Raw genomic sequence first — 22,275 nt, forward strand, 5'->3', positions numbered from 1 at the left:
TATTATTGTTCGCTCTGCCCTATTGTCACCATAGAGGCTGAACAGGACTGTACCAAGTCACTTTCACTTGAGGGGGGTTATGAGAGGACTTTTATTCAATGGATTTAAGCCTTCTAATAAAAGGTGTCTCTCTCTCTGCTTAAGTTTGCTCCTGTTGATTCCTACTGAACCATCAGGGCTGTATTTGAAGAGATGGCATAAGAATCACAGATATAAAATATCACACATATTTAATACTTTTAAGTATGTGATGTGTTGAATCTATTTTAATCAAGTTTGATGACATGACAAATAATGGCCTGCCTCCAATATTTGTCCTTTCACCCCTCCGTCTATGAAAAGTGGGTAAGCCTCCATTGAGCAGTGACAGAGGAGACAGGGAGGAGTCAGGTTATCAGGTTGTCTCGTAGAGTTGTCAGGGGACAAATGATACACACACCTAAAGGAACTCACCCAGGAGACTTTATTTTCCACCTGAGGGATACTTTAGTGGGTCCACAGAGGTCAGTAGGTGTGCTTAGTGTGTGCAGTATGTCTTTAAAAAACTCCAGTGGTCATGACTGGCACTTTGTCACTCGTGTACTTTCACAGCTAAGAGCACACACGTATTAGATATTGATTAATAGTTTGAAACGCACACCCAGGAAGGCAAACAGCACAGATAGGAGCCATGGCTTTACCCTTGCAGGTTTTGTGGTTCAGTGGTTAGCCTCAGAGTGGAGGATGGCTCTGCTCCCAGCTGCTGGCAGTGAAGACGAGCTTGAAGACTCAAACGTGACAACGGAGGACAAGGAATATATTTTTACACCCAGTTATGGAAGCTCAGATCAGGAAAATGAAGAGGAAGAAGAAGAAGAAGAAAAAGAAGAAGAGGAATATTTCTGTGACTTTAGAAATGACAACATAGAGCAGCTGGAGGAGGAAGAGCTGGATGAAGAGCAACAAGTTCTATGTGAAGGTAGTCTGTGAACAACTCTGAAATGGAGAGCATCGTCTCTCTTATTCTTGTTTTACTTCCTCAACAGTCTGTGTGCTAGCCTGCTTCATATATCGACTTTATTCAGCTTTATTCTTCAGTGTCATTTGCTCTGGAGCCGTGTGTAGTCTGAGGAGGATTAGCAAAACCTTTGTAAACTTTGAAAGAGTATCTTCCTTGTCTCCTGTCCCTCGTGTTAGTGTTGATCTCAGCACAGCATGCTAATCTGCCAGCTGATTTGACATGTTCAAATATGGGCTTGGCTCTTTTCCTCTGCTGACGTGAAGTGTTATGTTAGAAACACACTACTGACAGCATGCTACTGTACATTTTAATACTTTTTAAACATTACTTTTCATGGTTTCAGGAGGGTTGTTCACAAGTGGAAGAAATGCCATACTTGTTTAGAAAGGTAGACAGACAACATAGGGACCGGCCGTCAAAATACTACAGAAAATACATGCATTATGGGAGATTTGTTCATTCCAGATTCAAGACATTAAAAACATTACATTAAAGGTGGTGGTGTAACATGCAGGTACAAAGAAGGACTCGTCTGTAATCTGATCAGCTTATAATTGATTTTTCTTTTTGCAAAATACGCAGAAAAAGATGACCTTTAGAAATCAGAAAGCAATGGTCACTGAGGTTTTTGGGACAGTTCATGAAGACAGATGTGGACATGTTTTATAGCAGCAATAAGGAAACACTGCTCATTGATAAGCGCTTTAATCATTATACATTTTATAGAACCAAATATCAAAGACTCCGTTCAGTCTGTTGTCCTGGTGTTTGTGTGTTGCCCTTGAACTTGTGTGTTGTCTGTTGCCCAGTAGCAACAAGAGGCTTATTCAGACAAACTTAAGAATCCAGACCCCCCCCCCCTGCTGCAAAGCATACAAACAGAAACACAGTCGTTAAGAGAGAGAGGGGGCAAGTATCACTATGTCACTAAGTTACTCTCTGATTCTCTTTGTAAAACAACAAGAAGCACCTGGACTGCCTACCAGTGTTGAGTTACATCTCTTTTTAACCTAATCTAGGTAACAGCTGACTGTCTAGCTTGTGTCTACACTTTACCTCTACCACACAACCACAAAACAAGGAAGTCATTATATTTTTAACAACATCATTGATGTCATTAAAGTTATTAGATTCCGTCCTCTTTGCTTCTACTCCACCTGATCAACTGTGTTTCAGAAACTCTGTTAGTAAATCTTTTTATGTTCCCTTATTGATCCAGCTTGGGTGGAGTTGAACTGCTGAAATGAACCAATAATAAACACACACAGAAACAGAGTGTATGATGGGTAAACAGGCTGCACCTTGTGCTATCAACTGGACAATCTCATCGGAAGACAGATACAAGAAAGCATTTTGTACGTGTGTGTGGGTGCGTGTGTGGATGTGGGACGGGGATGGTTACTTGAGTTGTTGTCCTACAGATTTGTTCCCTCAGTAACTCTTGTACCTCACAGCTCACCCTTGGGAGACGGTTGTGTGTTTGATGATGTTTGGTTTGTTATTTCATGGACCTGTCTGTTTGTCTTTATGAGTGTCTCTTATCACACATGCATCAGTCAGCCTTTCATGATCAGTTTCTCTGGAATAAGTCTGGTGTGACAGTAGTTTAGTGATGCAAGCACACACCTAGACTCACTCATTACATTCTTCCTCTGGCCATTGAGGTCGGGCGATTCCAAAATATACCAGAAGAAAACAGACTCTATGTGTTGTGTGATTTGAATAAAGTGGAAACAGAGTCCCATTTTCCCAGATATTGGTTCAAGAAATTGCCTGTAAAAAACCTGAAATATTGGGGTGGAGACGTGTGCATAAACTAAAATAGTTGTTTAATTCTGACGTGTTTAAACTTGATAATTTTGAATCAAAAGCCTGGAAAAGAAGACAAGATAGTCTTTTTAAGTAGTGTGCATTTTTATTTGTATTATTTTCTTTTATTCTGTTATAGTTTTCTTCCCCATTTGCTTACAAGGAATGATCATGTTGTGCACTCTAACCCTGGACTGTAAAAATGTGTCTTGTTGGCCTACGCGGTCTGGGCATATGATTGTATGCAGGACACAATAATAAAATCAAAACTTCAACTTCAAACATAAAAAACATCAAAACCTACAGGATGGATTTCCACGTAACCTTGAGAGCACTGAAGTCCTCAACAAACTGAATCGTAACATCTTGTAAAAAAAAATTATTTCATTTTATTTCAATTTCACACTCCTAGGACCAAATTCTAATTAGCTGAGACCCTTGCTGTCTGACCAAAAACATTTTTGTGCTAATCAGCTAATGCTGAAATGCTGAAATGCTAAGCTAACATGGTGAACACTGTAAAAGGTATTTATTATAAATGTTGTTTTTGCTTAAAAGCAGCAAAGTGGCTTTTTCATGTGAGCACCCAGTGTGCATACTGAAGTGTTTACCTCAAAATATTGAGCTTGAATACAATCACACAGACTGTAAACAACCTGTGTAGACGTAAAGTCTTTTTAGCGTATCTTCATAAATATATGCAACCCAGAGGTGCTCATGTTGTGATCGGGTCGGGAGGGCACCTCAAATTCTGGACCTCTTCAGAAAACGTGACAGTAAAAGTGTAACACACACATTAAGACGCCCTTATTAGTCAAACAAAGCCTCTGTGAAGCTTTACAGTGTCAAGCATGTTCATTCAACCTTGTCTTAGTAGGAAAGAGCAACTCCTTAAATAATGGATGATAATGATGGGAAACAGCCTTGACTAAAACAAAGCCAGCTCAGGCCTTGTGTTTATGTTTCCAGAAGGTGCACAATGTGAGTCTGTGTGAGGATATGAAAATGTGAAGTTTGCATGGGCCAACTCTGATTTGCATTGGATGAGGCCTGTGAGTTAGCTGCACTGTGAAGAATATGATAAGTGTTGTTCTATATGATAATGAAATACATTATTTCTTTGATCACTTAAAGAGTTAAATCCTGCAGTTTTGTAGTAGTGTGAATGGGACAAGCTTGCTAATTAGGTGTCACATTTGTTGGGTGTTGCAGAAAGTAAAGCATTGTACACCTTTCTTACCTTTCTCTCCATCTGACAGTGTTAATATGACACTCAGGGCTGTGGGAAAACAATCCTTTCATACTGATATCTAACAAACTCAAAATGATGGGACGACAAACTCAGGAAGGATTTGAAGTTGGAATTGTGACCCTTGCAGTCAGGACTGATCTATCTGAAGCCTGAGCTCTGTGTCACACTCTAAAGAGCTGATAATGAAATTGTGCCTGTAGTTGAAATATCAGAGCTGGGGTGTGGTACCTCACAGTGACCACTGTCTACATACAGTGTCTCATCTTAATCTCTGGGTAAGTAGGTCGATAAATAGAGTGCAAGGATGGCTCTGTTTTGAATGGAGTAAAGTTTGTGGGTGTGTTTCTTAGGGATATCATATGACTTGTGATCTGAGAGGAATAAAGATTAGAAAATGTACGAACAGGACTTGTCTACTTGCTTTCAGTATGAAATCTAACACAAAGTATTTGTTCTTGTCATAAAAGACAAATAATCTTATAATCCCCCAAAAATATCTGGGATTAAGGTTATTGTTTGAGCTTTTTAAGTAGATTTTTTGCCTAAAGAGATTAGAAATAGCAAATGTATTGGAACTAACATTTAGATTCATGCAAAATACTCCTTGGTAAAAAAAAAAAGGCAGAGCTGACATTGTGTAATCATTGTGAGTGATCATTATGCATTAAAAGATAACTTAAGACTAATAGACTCTTGTTTCTCTGTGTCTGTGCAGTGCTGTGTGCTGACAGAGTGGGCCAGATGACGAAGACCTACAGTGACATCGATGCTGTCACTCGATTGCTTGAAGAGGTGAGAACACGTCAAAGCAAAAAAACACAAAGACTTTTTGATATGCTCAGACCGCGAGGCACTTTGGTCAAGAGCCATTAGAATAATCAGATAATCTGAACACAGGTCGCTTTATGAGCTTCATGAGAAGGAAGGTTTGATGGAACCACGTCATAAACTGGTTTCCAGCAGCTGATATTCAAATGTGAGTGATCCTCATCAGCTGCTCAGTGATGAAGTGTCAGCAGGCTCTCTCTGCAGAAACACAAACTGTGAAAGTAGAGTGGTGTCTTTGTTGAAGTGCAGCCAGCAGCCTTCCAACGTCTGACTAAATATGGTATTTAAGGATGTCAGACCGTCAACAAACAGACAGTATGAGACAGAATATTCTACTGACCTCCATTAGAGTGAAAGGTTTATGTCCTTGGTGGACCATGCATAAATACTGGCTTATCAGAGTTTTGTAACACAGACCTAAAGCGTTTGATCTCAGGCAGTGTTGACTTGTCAGTCATCTCTTTCTAAGTCCTGTCCCACTTTGTAGCTGTTGCTGTGTTGGACATGCTCCACAACAAGCAACGTGGCAATGCTGCTTTAGTTCAGCTGGGTGATGCAGTGATGACTAGCATGATCAATGATATCTTCTGAATGTTAATTATTAAAATCAAGTAAAGAGGAGGTGATGTAGGGCTAAGTTCTTGATATATAAAAAGTGAGGAGTTGTACATAATTTCCCAGGAGACCAAAGATTAAATGAATCCGAGTTTAAACTGTATGTTCCCTTTCTCTGTTCTCAGACTGTAATATTAAATGTTGCTTTCTTAAAGCTGTATGCCCTGATGCCTTCCTGATACACACTGTATCAGCAGGCTTTACAGAACCAGCTTTGCTGTGGTGTTTTTTTTTCAGTCTTTGTAAAAGAATTAACCCTATCACTCCCAGACAGCCAGGCTTTGGAATGCTGCTTTTAAAAATCTTCCAGCTCTATCTTCTATACATCCTTAGTTTAGCACATACATACCAGGAATAGGAAATGTTGAAGTTGATGGAGGTTCTCATCTGTGATTGAAACTAAGGAGACTAAGCCTTATAAGGAGGAGGGATTTATTAAGGGTGGATGAACTGCTTGTGTTGTTGCTTAGTAGCTAATGACAGCTCCATTGTAGTTGTAAATGCAGACTCTCTTTAGAATAGGAGTGCCAGGTTCATAAAAAGAGTTTAATTAGAGTTCATTGTTTGGACATTTGTTGTAGTCCTTGTTGAGTAATGTGTGGACACAGTGTTGAGTTTCTGTCTCCCTCTTTTGTTGTATTTTTGTTCTCCTTGCTGAGAGCTCGTAGTCAGCCCTCCCCCTTGACCTTATTCTCTGCACAGCCTTCACATATATTGATATATAGTGGGAAAACTGCACAACCATCGTTTTAAAGAAGCAGATGTAAAGCAGCCAGCCAGCTCAGCATAAAATCCTAAAGATGAGAAACATGTAGAAACTGTTAGTCTTGCTTTTTCTAGGGAAAGGTGTGCCGTCAATCCCCTCAAGGGTCTCATAGCTGCGTTGAATCAGTGTAGTGTTTTTAAATGTTCCGTTTACACTAAATTCATCTTTGTCTCTGTGCAGAAAGAGCGTGACTTGGAGTTAGCTGCTCGCATCGGCCAGTCACTGCTGAAGAAAAACAAAGCTCTCAGTGAGAGGAACGAGCTGCTGGAGGAGCAAGTAGAGCACATACGAGAAGAGGTACGCAGCCTGTGTGCGCGTTTGTGTGTGTGTGTTATGACCCTTTACCTTTTTTAAACTATTATAATAAATATCCTTATCAGAGTATTATTAGAATTTATAAATATACAGAACAAACATCATAACTAGTTTTCATCCTGTCCACCAATCATTTAGTGGCCATGAATAGCAATAGTGTCCTTACTGTCCTCCGTCTATGTGTCTTCATGTTTTCCTCTCATAGGTGTCTCAGGTACGTCATGACTTGTCCATGAAAGATGAGCTTCTGCAGTTCTACACGAACGCTGCAGAGGAAAGTGAGGGGGAGTCGACCCCTCACACACCGTAAGTCTCCTCACATTCACCTCCTCTCCTCTCCTCTCCTCTCCTCTCCTCACATTCACCTCCTCACCTCACATTCACCTCCTCTCCTCACATTCACCTCCTCACCTCACATTCACCTCTTCACCTCCTCTCATCTCCTCACATTCACCTCTTCACCTCCTCTCATCTCCTCACATTCACCTCCTCACCTCCTCTCCTTGCCTCCTTACTGTAATGCCCTGAAGCTGTACCGCAAGATTCAAATCTAATGCAAACAAACACACATCTTTGACAAAAGAAATCCTGTTCAGCTTTCATGTAGCAATAAAATCTGATTAATGATTGCCTGTGTCGTAAATCCCCTCTCAATTATCTGCGATGACTTTCTTCTTGTGAAGAGATAATAAAAGAGATAAAATAATGGTTTAATGGTTGACTTTCTTGTTGGTGGTCACAGAGTACGTCCCAGTGAAACCAGTGTGTTGACTCCAGCTCTCTTCCCTCTGGACTCCCTGCAGAAGAAACTCAAAGATTTGGAGGAAGAAAATAAATCTTTGAGATCTGAGGTACACACACTCTAAACACACTCTAAACACACTCTACACACACTCTACACACTCCCACATGAGCTTCCTGCATACACACATAATATATTCTAATGCTAACCTTTCCCAAATTTATAAAGTTCATAACAAGAATAAAAAAAACATTAAGTTGTCGTGACATTACTTTTACTTATTTTTTGATCAATATGACTCATGAGTGAACATTGACCACATGTATGTAAATATGCTGGAGTTAACTCAAGAGCTGATTTGAGCCCAAAGTGAGAACACAACCATATAATCCTGACCGCCTGTTTGATGTAAATGTACGGTGGCAATATTGTCTGTTTTCATGAGTATGTTTCTCAGCCTCAGCATGACCCTCTAATTTTATTCTTAGAAGTTATTAAGTTGATACATAATGCGTTTAGTGTTCAGTATTGATTAGTTAGGGGGTGCTGGTGGCCTAGCGGTCCAAGCGCCCCACATACAGAGGCCGCAGTCCTCGTCGCAGGGGTTGCCGGTTCGATTCCCAGCCAGTTGACCATTTCCTGCATGTCTTCCCCCGCTCTCTACTCCCCACATTTCCTGTCTCTCTGCAGCTGTCCTGTCCATTAAAGGCAAAAAGGCAAAAAATATAACTTAAAAAAAAAAAGTATTGATTAGTTATGCCTTTCTTGTTTTTCAGGCCAGTCATTTGGAGACAGAAACCATCTCCTATGAGGAGAAAGAGCAGCAACTTGTCAATGATTGTGTCAAAGAACTTCGTAAGTATTGGACTGACATGTTTAAAATAAATGCTGAATTCTTCTGAAGCAGTACAGAGGTTGTGATTGTGCATATCCTCTTTTTTATGAGAGCTTATTTTTGCTTCCAGGTAATGCCAACCAGCAGGCTTGCTCTCTGGCTGAGGAGCTGGCCAGGAAGAGTGAAGACGCCTCCAGACAGCAGGAGGAGATCACGCACCTCCTCTCCCAGATCGTGGACCTCCAGAAGAAAGCGAAAGGGGTATGAGGCCCAAAACATGACTGTGTTGTATTTATAACATTAGTCTTACTAATCCTTGTGTTCAGCACAGTCCAGCAGAGGCTGAATACACATATAACACAGTGTATTTTTAAATGTGCTGTTCTTTTTTCATCTGGGTTGTTGTAGTATGCTGTGGAGAATGAGGAGCTGACTCAGCATTTAGGCGCAGCCAAAGATGCCCAGCGCCAACTCACTGCTGAGGTAAGGCCATCCACAGCCAGCTGACCGTGGCTTCATCGTTTCATTTCTGCAGTGATGGCTTCCACCAACAAGTTATTCAAAGTTATAAGAACGCTATAAGATCCAGCCTATGACCAAAACCCTGTTCATTTTGTCATGATATGTAAACCCCTTTGGTGACACAATCTTGTGTAAGGCATGCAAAACTTTAATATAAAGTGCTCTTGATTCAATCCATTAAAGAAAACTAAATAAGCATTCACATAGCTTTTTAAAAATGTATGAAACTCTTCCTCTTCCCTCTTGCAGCTTCGAGAGTTGCAGGATAAGTACGCAGAGTGTATGGAGATGCTCCATGAGGCTCAGGAGGAGCTGAAGAACCTGAGAAATAAAACTCTTCCTCTCAACACGTCTCGACGTTTCCACTCTCTGGGTCTGTTCCCAATGGTGAGCAAATATTCAAAACCATGTCTTTCAGAATCACAGTATTTCATCATCTCCAGCAGTTACAGAAAAGCTTTTACATTTCAATCCTTCCTCTCCAGGACTCTCTGGCAGCAGAAATCGAGGGCACTATGAGAAAGGAGCTTCAGATGGATGATCCAGATGTAGAAGAGCAGAGGTACCAAGAGGATCATCTTCAAATAAAAGAAAGAGAGAGGCTTTGGGGTTCTAGAGCAACTTCTCATTTTGTATTTCTGTCATTGTTTTTCTCTAGACTGCAACCAAAGAGAGTTTTCCAGACGGTGAAAAACCTGAACTTGATGCGCCAGCAGCGATCATCACAGGCCCCCTCCCCCCTCAACATCCCAGGTTCCAATCAGACATCCTGCCTCACCTCAGGGCGCTCCAGCAGGGTGGGCACACCATACTCTAACTCCATTTATGGAAGTGATTCAGGAAGTGGGATCATCTTGGACAACAAGACCGGCAGTATCCTGGAGGGTCCAGATGATGGGTATGGACAGACTCCATAATGTTTCTCTCTCTCTATGTCTGGTTTTTAATTGTTTGTTTTTTCTCATCCATTTATTTCACGTCTCTTTCTCATTGTCTATGGTAACCAAAGAGACGCTATCAACACTGTTGATTTCTGTCGATGTTTTTTGGGCAGCCTCTGTGTTTGTTTTGAGGGTTTCTATGGTTTCATGTTTGGATTTTATCTCCTTGGTGCACAATAATACACTTTAATGCAGCTGTAGGTTTAGTCATTAGTTCCCTGCTATTCAATTTACTAAATATAACATCAGGGGCTGAATTAGCTTAACAAAACATTGAGAGAGAAAGGGAGACTCTGCTTTAAATAACCACACTGGGATCACACTGAATCAACTATTTCCTTCCCAGGTCAGAGGACTCTAACAAGCGCCCTCCTGGCACCCCAGGAACCCCTGGCAGCAGGGACCTGGAAGCAGCTCTTCGGCGTCTGTCCCTCCGCCGTGATAACTACCTCTCTGAAAAACGTTTCTTCGAGGAGGAGAGGGAGAAAAAGCTGGCATATCTGGCCAAAGACGAGGAAAAAGGAGGGGAGGAGGGCAGCGGAGGCCCCGGGACCCCGACAGAGAGCCTCCTGTCGCTGTGCTCACATCCCTCCCTTGGAAGCATGTGGTCGGGATACTCCTTCTCAGCCAGGTCCTACCTGCCGGACAAGCTGCAGATAGTAAAGCCACTAGAAGGTGATTATTCCTCTCAGATAAACAAGCCATCTTATCCTCCACATAATGAAAAAGAGAGAAAGAAGCAGAGTGAAAATGAAACTTCTCAGAATCAAAACCATAGCTTAGCACAAAACTCTGTATTTCCATATCCTCCTAAAAATCACGTGAGTGAGAGCCTCACACAGAAGCAAAGCCAGGCCCTTCAGAACCAGCAGCAAAATCAATATCTGATTTTCCACAACCACAGCCCGCCAAAAATCTTTCTCAGTGCCTCACAGGATCTTAAGACGCTGCAGAGGAGCTCCAGTTTGTCAGAGCTGAGCAGCCTGCAGAGCTCACAGCCTCACCTGGGAGCACCTCTGGCTTTAGTCACAGGGCTGCTGCAGATTTTGGAGCAGCAGGAAGGCAGTTTGAACTTCCAGCACTCCTTTTACTTCAGACACACACAGCCCCGCTGCTGGTTTGAGATATAGAACAGCAGACAGCCTGCTGTATGCAGTGTTTTAAAGAGCCACTAACACCTCAGATAGGTTTTGATTTGTATGTTTGTTTTTTTTAAAGGAGATTTGAGTGTTGAAATGTACAAGGTGAAATGTTCCCCATACTGTAAAGGGATACATATATTGGCATGCAGTGTCTTAATGTTAGCTAATGTTTATAAGCAGTGAAAATATTTGATATGCCAACGCTGCATTTATCTCTTATCTCTCAGAGTGAGCACCTTACACAGTTTTTATCATAGAGTCAGTGTGTGGTATTTGACATGGCTCTATGTATGTTTGTTAAAACTAATGATTTATTATGCCTTAGCTTTTACATTAGAGGGTCATCTTCAATATTCTGTTATTATTTATTTACATGCTGAGTTGAATCATTAATATTTGCCACCATATGATTCAGATGCAATTAGATACAAAGCAAACAATCTGCCAACATGATGAACAACCTTAAACTTAAAGATACATTTTTTTAAAGCATAAATTTACAACAAAGCCTTTAAACATTTCAGCACCTCAATATTTTTTTGCCTGGCTTTGAATTCTGAATATTGTTGTTAGAGGTATTTTCTGTTCTGTTGCACCACCTGGTGTTCAATCTCAGCTACAACACTTTCATGGCAACAACATAAGGTTATATTGTCAACTGAAATATTTTCATTAGAGTAAAGAGCAGAAAAAAAACAAGTACACATATTTGAAATGTGTAAAATGTTATTATGAAAGACAACAAACTATGGAATTGTTAAATTTCAAGTCTAATGATGGTTGTTTTCAATGTTAAAATTGATATAGAATATCTCATATTTTAACATTAATCATTATTTCTTGATTATATCACACATTTTAATTTAGGCCTGCTTTCAGACTCTCCTCCTGGTCCCCTGAAAACTCAACAGTCCTGTAGTAACCCTTAATTTAGAACATGTTTCTGTGCTCATACAGCATCACCGCTGTATGAGACATGTTGCACAGAAACCAATCAGACCTCTGTAGTGCCATTCTCCTGTCCATCCCTTCCACCCCTCTTCTGTTCCCCTTGTACTTTTCCTCATTTTGGCTTTGTCTTGTCTGAACTTCCCTTCTTTTCTGTTCAACTTGTCTGTTTCCTTTGTTTGTGATTTCTTGAATAAAATCTAACTCATTTTCTCACCTTCCCTTTCCTCTCATTCTTTTGTTTCTGTCTTATGAGTTTCTGTACTGACCTCCCTTAAAGGACCCTTTCCTTTTATCATTAGAAACAAACACTCATTGGACTTGAAATCAGACCCAGATACATGGTGCATGAACACTTAACAGGAAGGAGTTGTATATGGTTGCAGCAGGTCATTCTGTGGCTGCAGGATTTAGGTATAGGACAGTGTTAAAGCTCTGCATGAAGAAACACTGTCAACATCTAAGAATTTGTCCTTCTCTGCAAGTCCTGTTACTGAGAGTGCATGTGCTGTATTTTGTGGAGACTGAAATGCCCGGATGTGTCCCCTTAAGTGTGTTTGTGTGCATGCATGTGTCTGCACCGTCTGTGTTTGTGTCTGTTTATATGAAGTAGATTGTATCTATTTTAAAATATTGTAATATAGAAATGACATTTACTCTCCAGACATTAGGTCAGTAGGTCTACATGTGGTGTAGTGTTCTTTTTTGATGCAGCATTTGATACTGTAATGAAATGTAAAGCTGGCACATCGCTCAGCGAGGTGTGTGATGAAGTTTGGATAGCAGTGTTAAGTTCAGTGGAGTGTGCATGTGGTAGAATATGGCATGGTGCCTGTGGTCGCGTCTGCTTAGATTCTGTGAAAGGCCCGTAAGCAGAGCATTGTACCTAGACTTTCAATCTGTTCACGTGGAGTCTAAGCTTTAATTTAGACTTAGAATACGGTTAAGAAGTGGATGAGGAAGAACAAGTCATTTGTTGACGGGATGTTTCAGGTTTTTGGCTTTGACTGTTAACATGTTTCAGACTTTAAGTTAGTTGGTCACACTCATATCTGTGCCTTTAAAGTCACCATCAGAGGAATTTATAAGGACATGTAATGTGCCATTTGTAACAGGGACACTCGTATGGATGAAAAAGGGAAATGAAAAGTCAATTTCAGCCCACAGCTTTGAGAACAACTTAAAAATGTAGTATCTGTGGTAGAGAGCAGCTTAAACCTGATTTAGATAACATGAGTGTTTTTCTGACTTTCTTCCAGGCTCTGCTACCCTCCACGCATGGCAGCAGCTGGCTCAACCCCACATGGGTGCTATGCTGGATGATCGGCCTGGTGTGGTCACGAAGGGCTTCCGCACTTTGGCACATGACCAGGAACAGGAAGAGAACTGGCAGCTCGACCAGCCAGAGGAGGACGAGGTGTCATGTGACTCATTTACTGGCTTGTCAGGAGAGAACTCTGCCTCTATGGATCTGCCTCTCTTTACCTCTTCTCCCTTTGTGTACTGCAACAAAAATGGAGACTTTGATGACAACAGCCCATCAGAAGCATTACAGGAAGAAATGGGCCTGGCTAAAGAAGCGTTTCAAGTCAAAGATGAACATGTTGCAAATTTGCCGCCTTCCTTCTCCATCCCTTCTTCCTCTCCCCTCCCCTCCTCTGAGATGAACGGGCACGTGGACCTTAAGGAGCTCCAGGCCCTACAGCCCACCACTGTGGACCACATGCCTGGTGAGGGAGCACTTAGCTGAGGTCACTAACTCACATCCATCCTCCCTGAACCCTGGATCATGGGGGCAAAAGGGGAGGGGGGCGAAGGGGAGAGAAGGGGAGGGGATAGGAAAGGCATTCACTGGACATCTCACAACCCCAATGTGACGTCCCTCCCTGCACACACCTGCCCTCCCACCCATCCCTCTGGAAGCACCCTGTGTTCACAGCCATCGAGTCCCATCAAAAAGAGTACATCTTTTATTTATAATTTACTTCATCTTACGTCTTCATAACTTCCTCTCAGTCTTTCGCTGCCACACTTTGCTTTATTTCATCCAATCACAGCTCTGTTTCAGTCTGCCCTCTCACAGACTTTGATTTATCAAATATTTGGCACTCGTAACATCTTTCTAACTTCCGCCAGCAGTCAGCACTCACTCAGACCAGTGAGCCACACCAACACATAGATGCAGAAATGTCTTGGCTTTGTTCCAGTGTGTGAGCACGTACGTGTATATCAGGTGTTATTAGTGCAGCTGTCCAAGTCACATGAACACACAACACCCACGGCGGGCTAAAATTGGACTCTGGTGGGTCACCTTCAGAAACACATGGTATTATGTGATTTATGTGTGGACTGCAAACAAGTGATAATATGTTACTTACTAATTATTAGCAACAAGATTTCAAAAAACAAAACACAACTCATGAAACATAATAATTCATAATTAAGCTCTGAATGAAAAGTCCTGATTTGACTCTTTCTAACAGCTGTATGTTTCAGAAAGCTTTGTGACATTAAAGCTGGGGTTGGTAGTCAGATTTAGATACACTTTTTGTTATACTGGTTAAAATGATCTTTATGTCCCGATGGTAATCAATACATAATGTGTTCTTAAAAAAGAGGGGAAAAAAGCTTCTATCTACAGTCAGAGTAAACCTGGGAAAACACCAACCAATCCCTGCCATCAGGAGCCAAATGATGAAACCAATCAAATCCCTTCCTGCCGTTCTGCCCGCCTCCTGCAAAGCGTACATTTCATGTTTGTTTGTGTTTTTAACTTTCACTATGAGAATGTTTTGGTGTTTTCTTACCGCTGAGTGAGACATGAGTTGACGTAGTGCAAAACACAGATGAGTACATAGACGGAGTCCTGTGGAAATGCTACATTCAAATTCATGCTAGTTTTCCGTGACTACCAACCCCAGCTTTAATCCACACCACAGAATGTCAACCAGAAAAAGATACATAACTTATGTTGCCTCTGTCACTTACATTGGAAACAGAAAGGATCTCGTCATGCCCAGTGTGAACAGGATGACTGGAAGAATGAACCATTTGTTGATGTTCATACAGACACCTCACCCTTACTAAACGATGTTAACCTATCCTTTTAATGGGGACCGAAACATTTGAAACCTTTTCAAGATGAAGCTCTCTGTTTCGCTGACCTGTTTCAGGGACTCAGTAAAATCACTCACATTAATGAGAGCCATTATAAGAAACACAGTTATTATTTTAAAAAAAGCTGTGCGCACCAAACTCTGGGTTCTCACAGTGCACACCCATTATCTCTTCATCATCCTGCTGATGTATGCTGGTGCTTCTGCTTGGGGCTGACACTATGACCACGGTCTATTTTCTCTCCACTTTGTTTTGAACTGTGTTGTTATTTTAGTACTGCTTGGTACCTTTTGTCTCTGTACTTACAGCCTCCTCCTCTCTTCTGTTCTATTCTCTTCTCCTTTAGTTAATTTCCCAGGGAAGTGTATGTCCCACACCAGCTCTACATACACCTTCACCACCTGCAGGATTCTCCATCCCTCTGATCAGCTGACCTCAGTGTCCTCGAGGTAAACGTCTATACTTGAGTGCTTTTTATTACTGTTGAAATATCTGTGTGAGGCAGTTTTTGTCAGTTTATTTCTCTTTGGTGTGTACTCTTGACTTTGGTTTACTGCTATGAACACAAGATGGCATAAACTCATCTTTTTACTTGGGTTATAACTGAGCTTTAAAATTTGACTGAGTGGCACAGAAAGGAGAGAGAGGTTTGGCCAAACCTACAGTGAATGGAAAGTTTAGCATAAAACAGTACTTTAGTAACACTTATTATCCCACAGTTTTATGTGGTCATAACTAAAAGCTAAACCTGAAGCTAAATCTCAACTATGTATTGGAAATCATAAAGCTTGGTTAGGTACTGCAGGGAAGAATAGCAGGAAAAAAATCAGACACTGAAAACAGAAGGTAGAAAAGCTATTTTTTGTTAGTTTGTAAGAAATTGGACTGAGCCCAGGAGCTCCTCCCCTCCTGACAGAGTCTGAGGCAGGGTTACCTCTTTACAACAGCACCTGGCTGACTTCATGCTCTCTGTCCCTGCTCTTTGATTGGCCCTTGGCAGGTCATGTGATGAGGAAGATGAAGTGGAGTTGTATCATGTGGTTGTCATGGCTGGAGTAGAGCAGGCCCATTGAGAGCACCCGTTGAGGTGCAAATGGGTGAGGCAATGCATGAGAGTGCATCCCTAAAGACAGTGGGTGTGTGTACCAGAATAACATCATAACAACTCTCCAGACAGTCAGTGCAGTGTGGACCTACATGTTGTTTGGTTTTAATGCTTCCTGTCAACATGTTTCTGACTAACAACCAAACTTCACATTAATACACATTATGGTGTGACTCCCATCACTGATCAAATCTAACTGTGAGGGCTTAAACATGGATGTTAGGAAAAATAATGATTAATCAGATTAAAGATATAGTCCCCTTCCTCCAGAGCATCTTCTCTCAGCAAGAGGAACTGACTTGGGTGTTACTCAGGTGTTGTCATGAGTAACTTTAATCCTGTACTTTAATTAGATGATTTGTGTTTCTGCTATCCCAATCTCTATTTACAGATTCTACATAAACATGTAGAATCTGCTTATTGTGGTCCTAGTAGTATTGACCAATCACGTTTCAGCAGGCTTTAGTGTATGTAGGAGAACTGTCCATGTGAAGAGCAAAATAATGCAGATCACACACTGTTACAGTAACATCCTGGCTCCCGTTGGCAATAATCTTACAACAATGAATTTATTTATTAATATGAACAAACATCTGTATGCAAGTGCAGATAACAGACTAGATTTCAGCTTGAGACACAACTCAGTACTTTGTTGCAGAAGCCCGTCTATTTCTGCATTTCCTAACTACTTGGAATGCATCAGAAAGATTGATCTGATAGACTATGATTGATGATGGGTTCTAAGATTGATACCTCCCTACTGAGAAATTATAACCACACTCCAAATTCAAGCCCCACTTTTGGGACCAACCTCAGACCATATAATACTTTGGGAACTCAGCTGGTTTGTCTATAAGGCGGTCCTTCCAAATCCACACACTTCAATGAAACCTACTGCTCCAAAGGGAATTTTCATTGCACCAAGTGCATAAAAAACACATAAATGACACAGACATCAACAGCCATACGAAACAATATTCAATAAATATTGATCAAGTCATTAAAAATATCATTATTAAAGCATTGCACAGTAACTTTTGAGGAATCTCAAGTGTTAAGTTAAAAAAGTACAACATGCAAGTTCAGATTGTGTATCAGAGTTTGTTCAGCAACAGAATGCTGCATGGGACAAAGCATGTAATGCCCCTTAGAGTCGACATCCTGTCCAGCTTCACAGGAAGGGATTGGGGGAACCCCCCTTCTCCCACTCTTGTTCCTTTGAAAGCCCCGCTGCTGCACATAACAGCTGTCTGAACACTGGAGCCAAAACTGCTCCCAGCAAAGGCTAAGAGATGAGAGATGATCTGATACCATCTCTCCTCTCTGATACTTCTTCAGATGGAAAGTCTGAAGAATAGACAGATACTGAGTATTCCTGTGATACTAGAGGGATTAAAACTCTATCTCAATCTATCTGAGGCCAATACTGATACTGGTACTGGTACCAGTACAATTATGGTGTAAATACACACATCCAGAAACTCTTGGAGAGGTCATTTGTATGTGATGTCAAAGGTCTACTGTGAATGAAGAGATGGATTGTAAAATCCTGATCACTTTTCCAAGTGAGCAGAGGAAGGTCATGTGATGACACCTGAGTTAGCACCGTTTGCTGATTGAGGTCTTTTAAAGGACTTTTTGCTTACCCTCCCTCTCTCACTGCAGTTTTATTACCTCTTGTGGGGCTTTAATAATTAACCTGCGTGGTGTAAAGTCTAACGTGTGTAAATCTTTGTGCTCCTGATGGTGGTTTGTTTGGGAACATGCAGAGTTTAGCTGACAATAACAAATAAGCTTTTTGGTTTTGTCTTTTGATTGATTCTCATCACTAAAAGAACCAAACGTATACTGAATGATAACTAATGTCCCCCCATCTCTGTCCCTGCACCCATTACCCATGTTGTTCCCATGCTCTCTGCACCCTTCAACCCCACCCATCCTCCATCATCTCTCTCTTCACCCCCCTTTTTCTCACATTACTCCTCCATCTACAGCTCAGCTCTCGCCTCCTGTCACAGCAGTGCTTGCGCTGCCCCAACCCCAACTCCCTCTCCTGTTCCCTTCTCTGCCCCTCATACACCTTCCTACACCCCCTGCTGCACCCCTCGCCGCCTCTCCCTTTCTCTCTCTCTAGCTGAGTCCTCCACCAACCTAAGAGACTCCACCAAGACCACCAGCACTTCTTTGGGCCTGGTGCACCTCCTGCTGGAGCATGGGATATCTGCCTCGGTGTATGACCCCAGCAGCTGGGACCGAGGCTTGGATACTAGTGGAACTTCAACACCTGTTGGAGGAGCACCAATGCAGAAGAGCAGCTACCCACCAGAGGAGACAGAACTCAGACGTTTCGGGAAACGCCCAGATACCCTCCTCCTCCTTGAGCCCTCCACTCCACCAAACTCTCCTCGTTCCAAACCGGCATATGCTGCCTCCACCTGCCCAGTTTTCCAGTTCAGTCCTATAAATGACGAGCCGCCTTTTTATCAAACCTTCCTCGCCTCCAAGCCGGCTCGTACCATCCTGAGGGAGGTGCTGGGGGAGGCAGAGAGGGAGCAATCAGATGATGAAGGTCAAGCAGATGCACTGAAGCTTCGGCTCGTGGACAAACTAAAATGTTTCCGCACTCTCCCTCCGAATGCTTCTTCTGTCACGTCTGGGACTTCACTCTTAGCCTCTTTTGGCTCTAGTGGACTCGGGAACAGCGCTCTGGGTGGGGGGCTTCCAGTCTTGAATGCAGGACTGCGGAGGAATCGAAGCTATCCTGCCATGGTGGGGGCAAGTATGGCTATGAAAGACCCAGGAGGTCCCCCCAGTACGGAAATACTCATACCACATACGATGCAATCTCCACCAACCCAACAAGCAGGGCACGCGCAGGAAATGAGCAAAATACAGACAAATCACACTCTGGTGAAAAAGGCCATACACATACCACAGACACTACATGCCCTGGAAACAGTCACACCACAGACCATAGTACAGAGACACACACAGCCAAACTGCAGACTGTGGCATTCAACAAGCAGTGATTTAGAAAGTGACAATGAAACTGGAACATAACGGGAGATATCCAGTGTGCTCGCCTCTGTTGAAACACGTCACACTGTCATCTACATACGACGTGATAATGCATATATTCAAATTACCAAAACACTGCAAGTACACAAACACTCCTCAGATACAATACACAGCTGAACAATCCAGTCCTCCTGCAGACTCAACCAAACAGTCCTCTTTACTATCAGTCCATCCTCAGCCTGATCAACATGAATGAAACGGTGGTGAATAAACCACCAATGGCTGACACTGTTACACTGTGTTATACTCATTTACTGTCAGACCAGACTGATGATAACAGAGTATGTTGCCTTCCTCAGTGTCCATTTTAATTGTATATTGTACGAGTTGTATATGCAATATACCTAGTCATTTATGGTAAAATATTAAAAGCCCAATCTGTTGAAGGTTCTGCAGAACTTTCATGTAACCCCTTTTATTTGTCTCATTTCCCCTCTCAGCATAAATTAGTGCACTAATGAAAAATAGCAACATATTAATACTAAATTTACTGCATTGGCCCAAACATATGATGTTTTTTTCCCCCTCTGATTATTCATAAACAAATGAAGCATTTATATACCAGGACAGCTGAGTAATATTTACTACAGTAGATATAAGCTGTGTCATTGGTTGTTTGTACATTTCTAATATGATAATCCAACCAGAAAATTGAAATAAAAAAGCTTTTAATGGGATGTTGGCATAATAAGAATGTGTAAAATGATGTGTGCATTAAGGGACTATTTGAGGAAGAGAGAATATCTCTCACGTTGTAAAACTGAAGCTGAATGAAAGCTTGCAAACAGACCTAAACTTAGCCGGGCTTCAGGCTTCACTGTGGCCTTTGTATTAAGCCAAACAATTTTCAAAATCAACCAGCACGTGCTTAATGCTGATCCCCAAAAACGTTTTGTCTTATCTCAGCATCTAATTGTTTATTTTTATTTAAATATCTGCTTCTAACCGGATATATTTGATTTACCTTTACATCCAGGGGGAAAATCTGATCCTATATTTGGGCCACTGTTCATTTTAAGCCTTTAAAGTGTTTTGTGTTTGCATTGTACTGCACTGAAGATAATGGCATTAGAGATTATTTTCCACTAAGAGCTCATTATTACCCCTTTATTTCTGTATGTGTGTTTCCCATATTTTCCCAAACAAACAGAAAAACAGATTGTGGCTTTAATAACGTGTCATCCCGCTGTGACTTACTGTACTCATGTGCCTAAAACAGCTAACTTACTGTATCTCATTGAGTATGTTTTTATATATTGGTTCTGTTTAATTCTTTATGATTTGAATGCAATAGAGAGAGTTCATGGGAGTGATTGTGCAAACGAATCTGAACCTGCTGAGGGTCCCCTCTCCACTCGCATGCTGTTTGTGTCAGCATGTCTGTAGAGATGGGCTCTTTTTTTGATGTGTGGGTGACGCATACCCTTCAGTTTCAATCCACAGGGTCATGTAGCGCATAGTAAGTAATCCAGACCATGTCCAGATACACACACATCTGTTGAAACACTGTGACTACAGAAAACAAGAGGCAGGCCTTCAACAACACGCACCTTGTTTGTGTCAGTCTTCACACTTTGAAGCATGTCTGTTCTGTTCTTTCTGTAATGTCTGTGTAGGAGAAGTCAGAGGGAGCGACAAATGGAGATGATTTGATTCATTTGAATTGAAGGCGTTACATCTTACTCCAGCAAAATGGATCTGAAAGATTAAATTGAAGATGTAATGTCTGCCACAGGCTTTCACTCAAAACCAAAGTTAGACCCAAATGAAGAGTAGCAGGGACCATAACATAAAACTAAAGCATGTCGCTGTGCAAGATTTGTAGTTGTAGCTGACTCCATGAAGTGTATTTATTCTAAGTAATAACGTGTGGATGAACAAAGCTAAAGTAAGGGTTGTTTAACATGTATGTTGTGAATGTAACTGTTGAAGGAGTGACTTGAAAAATCCATATCTTGACATTGGAAAGTTTGTTTTAACACTGACCAAGCTCCAGCTCCAGCCTTTAGGACGTTTATCTGACATCTTGTACACTGAGTGTAAAAGTAACTTGGATGAATTTGAAAAAGAGAGCGAGTAACACTTTAGCAGGTGAGAGGAGATTTAATTTGCCTAATCTTATGCAACATTGTGATCTCATGCACTGTACTGGATCTGGATCTGGATCTGGATCTGGATCTGGGCCAGTGACTGCTGGTCTGAATGAATGGAGAAACGGCTGGCTCTGCTGCTGGCAGTGGTTTGCTGAAATGCTTTATGATGAAGGGGTTGAACTGGTGATGTTATCAAGTCAGCAGTTAAAGGAATAGATATATATATATTTATAAATACTGAGATTGTTAGAAGTCCACATATAACTGAATGTCTATTATGTTTGTTTAAGTGAAGGACTCTTAGAGACTGAATTTATATTTTGAATTGTTACACTGATGTTTTTTTTGGTTTCATTGAAACATTTCCATTCACAACAACAGGTACAGAGTCAGCTGTCTGCAAGATACAGTTTATCCACCCTGCCAATTAATTAACAATGCACATCTGGGGATAAAAACAATCACAATCATTTACAGTATTTAACAACGAAACCAAGTGCTAAACCGGAGGCCGCATGGAGTGTGTGTGTTTGTGTGTTTGTGTGTTTGTGTGTTTGTGTGTGTGCTTATTTTTCTGTCAGCTGAATCATCTGAATGTAAGTTATTGCAGTAATCCTGCTGTAGGTTCATATATTTATGTACAAGATGTTGATTTATCTGGATCAGTTTGTGTTGACTACAGAAGGGAAACTATGATTACATTGTAAATGTATGCATCATATAGTCATGCTAACTTTTTCTTATTTTAAGGAGAAGCTGTAACAGTAGAACATCAAACCAGGAGACTGCTGTTTATTTTGAGGAATGAGGGAAAAGAAACTTCTCTGTTCAGGGATTGAAGTTCTATTCTACAGAACAGGTTGGACTGTCAATAAAAGAAATACATAAAGACTAACTAGTTGTCTGAATCTTCTGCTGATTTTATTTCTCTGGATGGTGGTTGTGGAGGATTTGTTCTACTGTGGGTGTCAGGGAACAAGATGTCAAACCTGATGAATCATAAAACAGCGAGACATGGAAATCAATACCACACAAGGAAGGAAAGTATCATGGTTTGGTAACACTAGAAAGGAATCAATCAGTTTTATTTATATAGCTCCAGATGCAGAAGTTATCTTATGACCCTCTACTCATGGACCAGTGGTTTTAAAAATGGGCAATGTCGCC

General features: G+C 41.3%; 1 protein-coding gene across 5 annotated transcripts in view; it reads left to right on the forward strand.

Annotated features, from left to right (window-relative positions):
- trak1a (trafficking protein, kinesin binding 1a) overlaps nt 1-22,003 on the forward strand; it is a 59,274-nt gene extending 37,271 nt beyond the window's left edge. For 2 of the 5 annotated variants that reach the window (XM_034697896.1, XM_034697895.1), the window contains 14 exons: nt 4,777-4,853; nt 6,451-6,567; nt 6,791-6,891; nt 7,328-7,436; nt 8,104-8,182; nt 8,293-8,423; nt 8,571-8,645; nt 8,934-9,071; nt 9,170-9,246; nt 9,343-9,582; nt 9,972-10,300; nt 12,975-13,445; nt 15,179-15,281; nt 17,932-22,003. In XM_034697896.1, the coding sequence (XP_034553787.1) occupies nt 4,803-4,853; nt 6,451-6,567; nt 6,791-6,891; nt 7,328-7,436; nt 8,104-8,182; nt 8,293-8,423; nt 8,571-8,645; nt 8,934-9,071; nt 9,170-9,246; nt 9,343-9,582; nt 9,972-10,300; nt 12,975-13,445; nt 15,179-15,281; nt 17,932-18,997 (3,087 nt within the window). In that variant the 5' untranslated portion in view covers nt 4,777-4,802 and the 3' untranslated portion in view covers nt 18,998-22,003. Of the gene's footprint in view, nt 1-723; nt 959-4,776; nt 4,854-6,450; nt 6,568-6,790; nt 6,892-7,327; nt 7,437-8,103; nt 8,183-8,292; nt 8,424-8,570; nt 8,646-8,933; nt 9,072-9,169; nt 9,247-9,342; nt 9,583-9,971; nt 10,301-12,974; nt 13,677-15,178; nt 15,282-17,931 lie in introns of those variants that run through there. The other 3 variants (XM_034697894.1, XR_004633281.1, XM_034697897.1) reach the window with 3 other exon arrangements.
- The last annotated feature ends 272 nt before the right edge of the window (nt 22,004-22,275 follow it).

Source organism: Notolabrus celidotus, chromosome 12, assembly GCF_009762535.1.
Source record: "Notolabrus celidotus isolate fNotCel1 chromosome 12, fNotCel1.pri, whole genome shotgun sequence".
In the NCBI taxonomy this organism is placed as follows: Eukaryota; Metazoa; Chordata; class Actinopteri; order Labriformes; family Labridae; genus Notolabrus; species Notolabrus celidotus.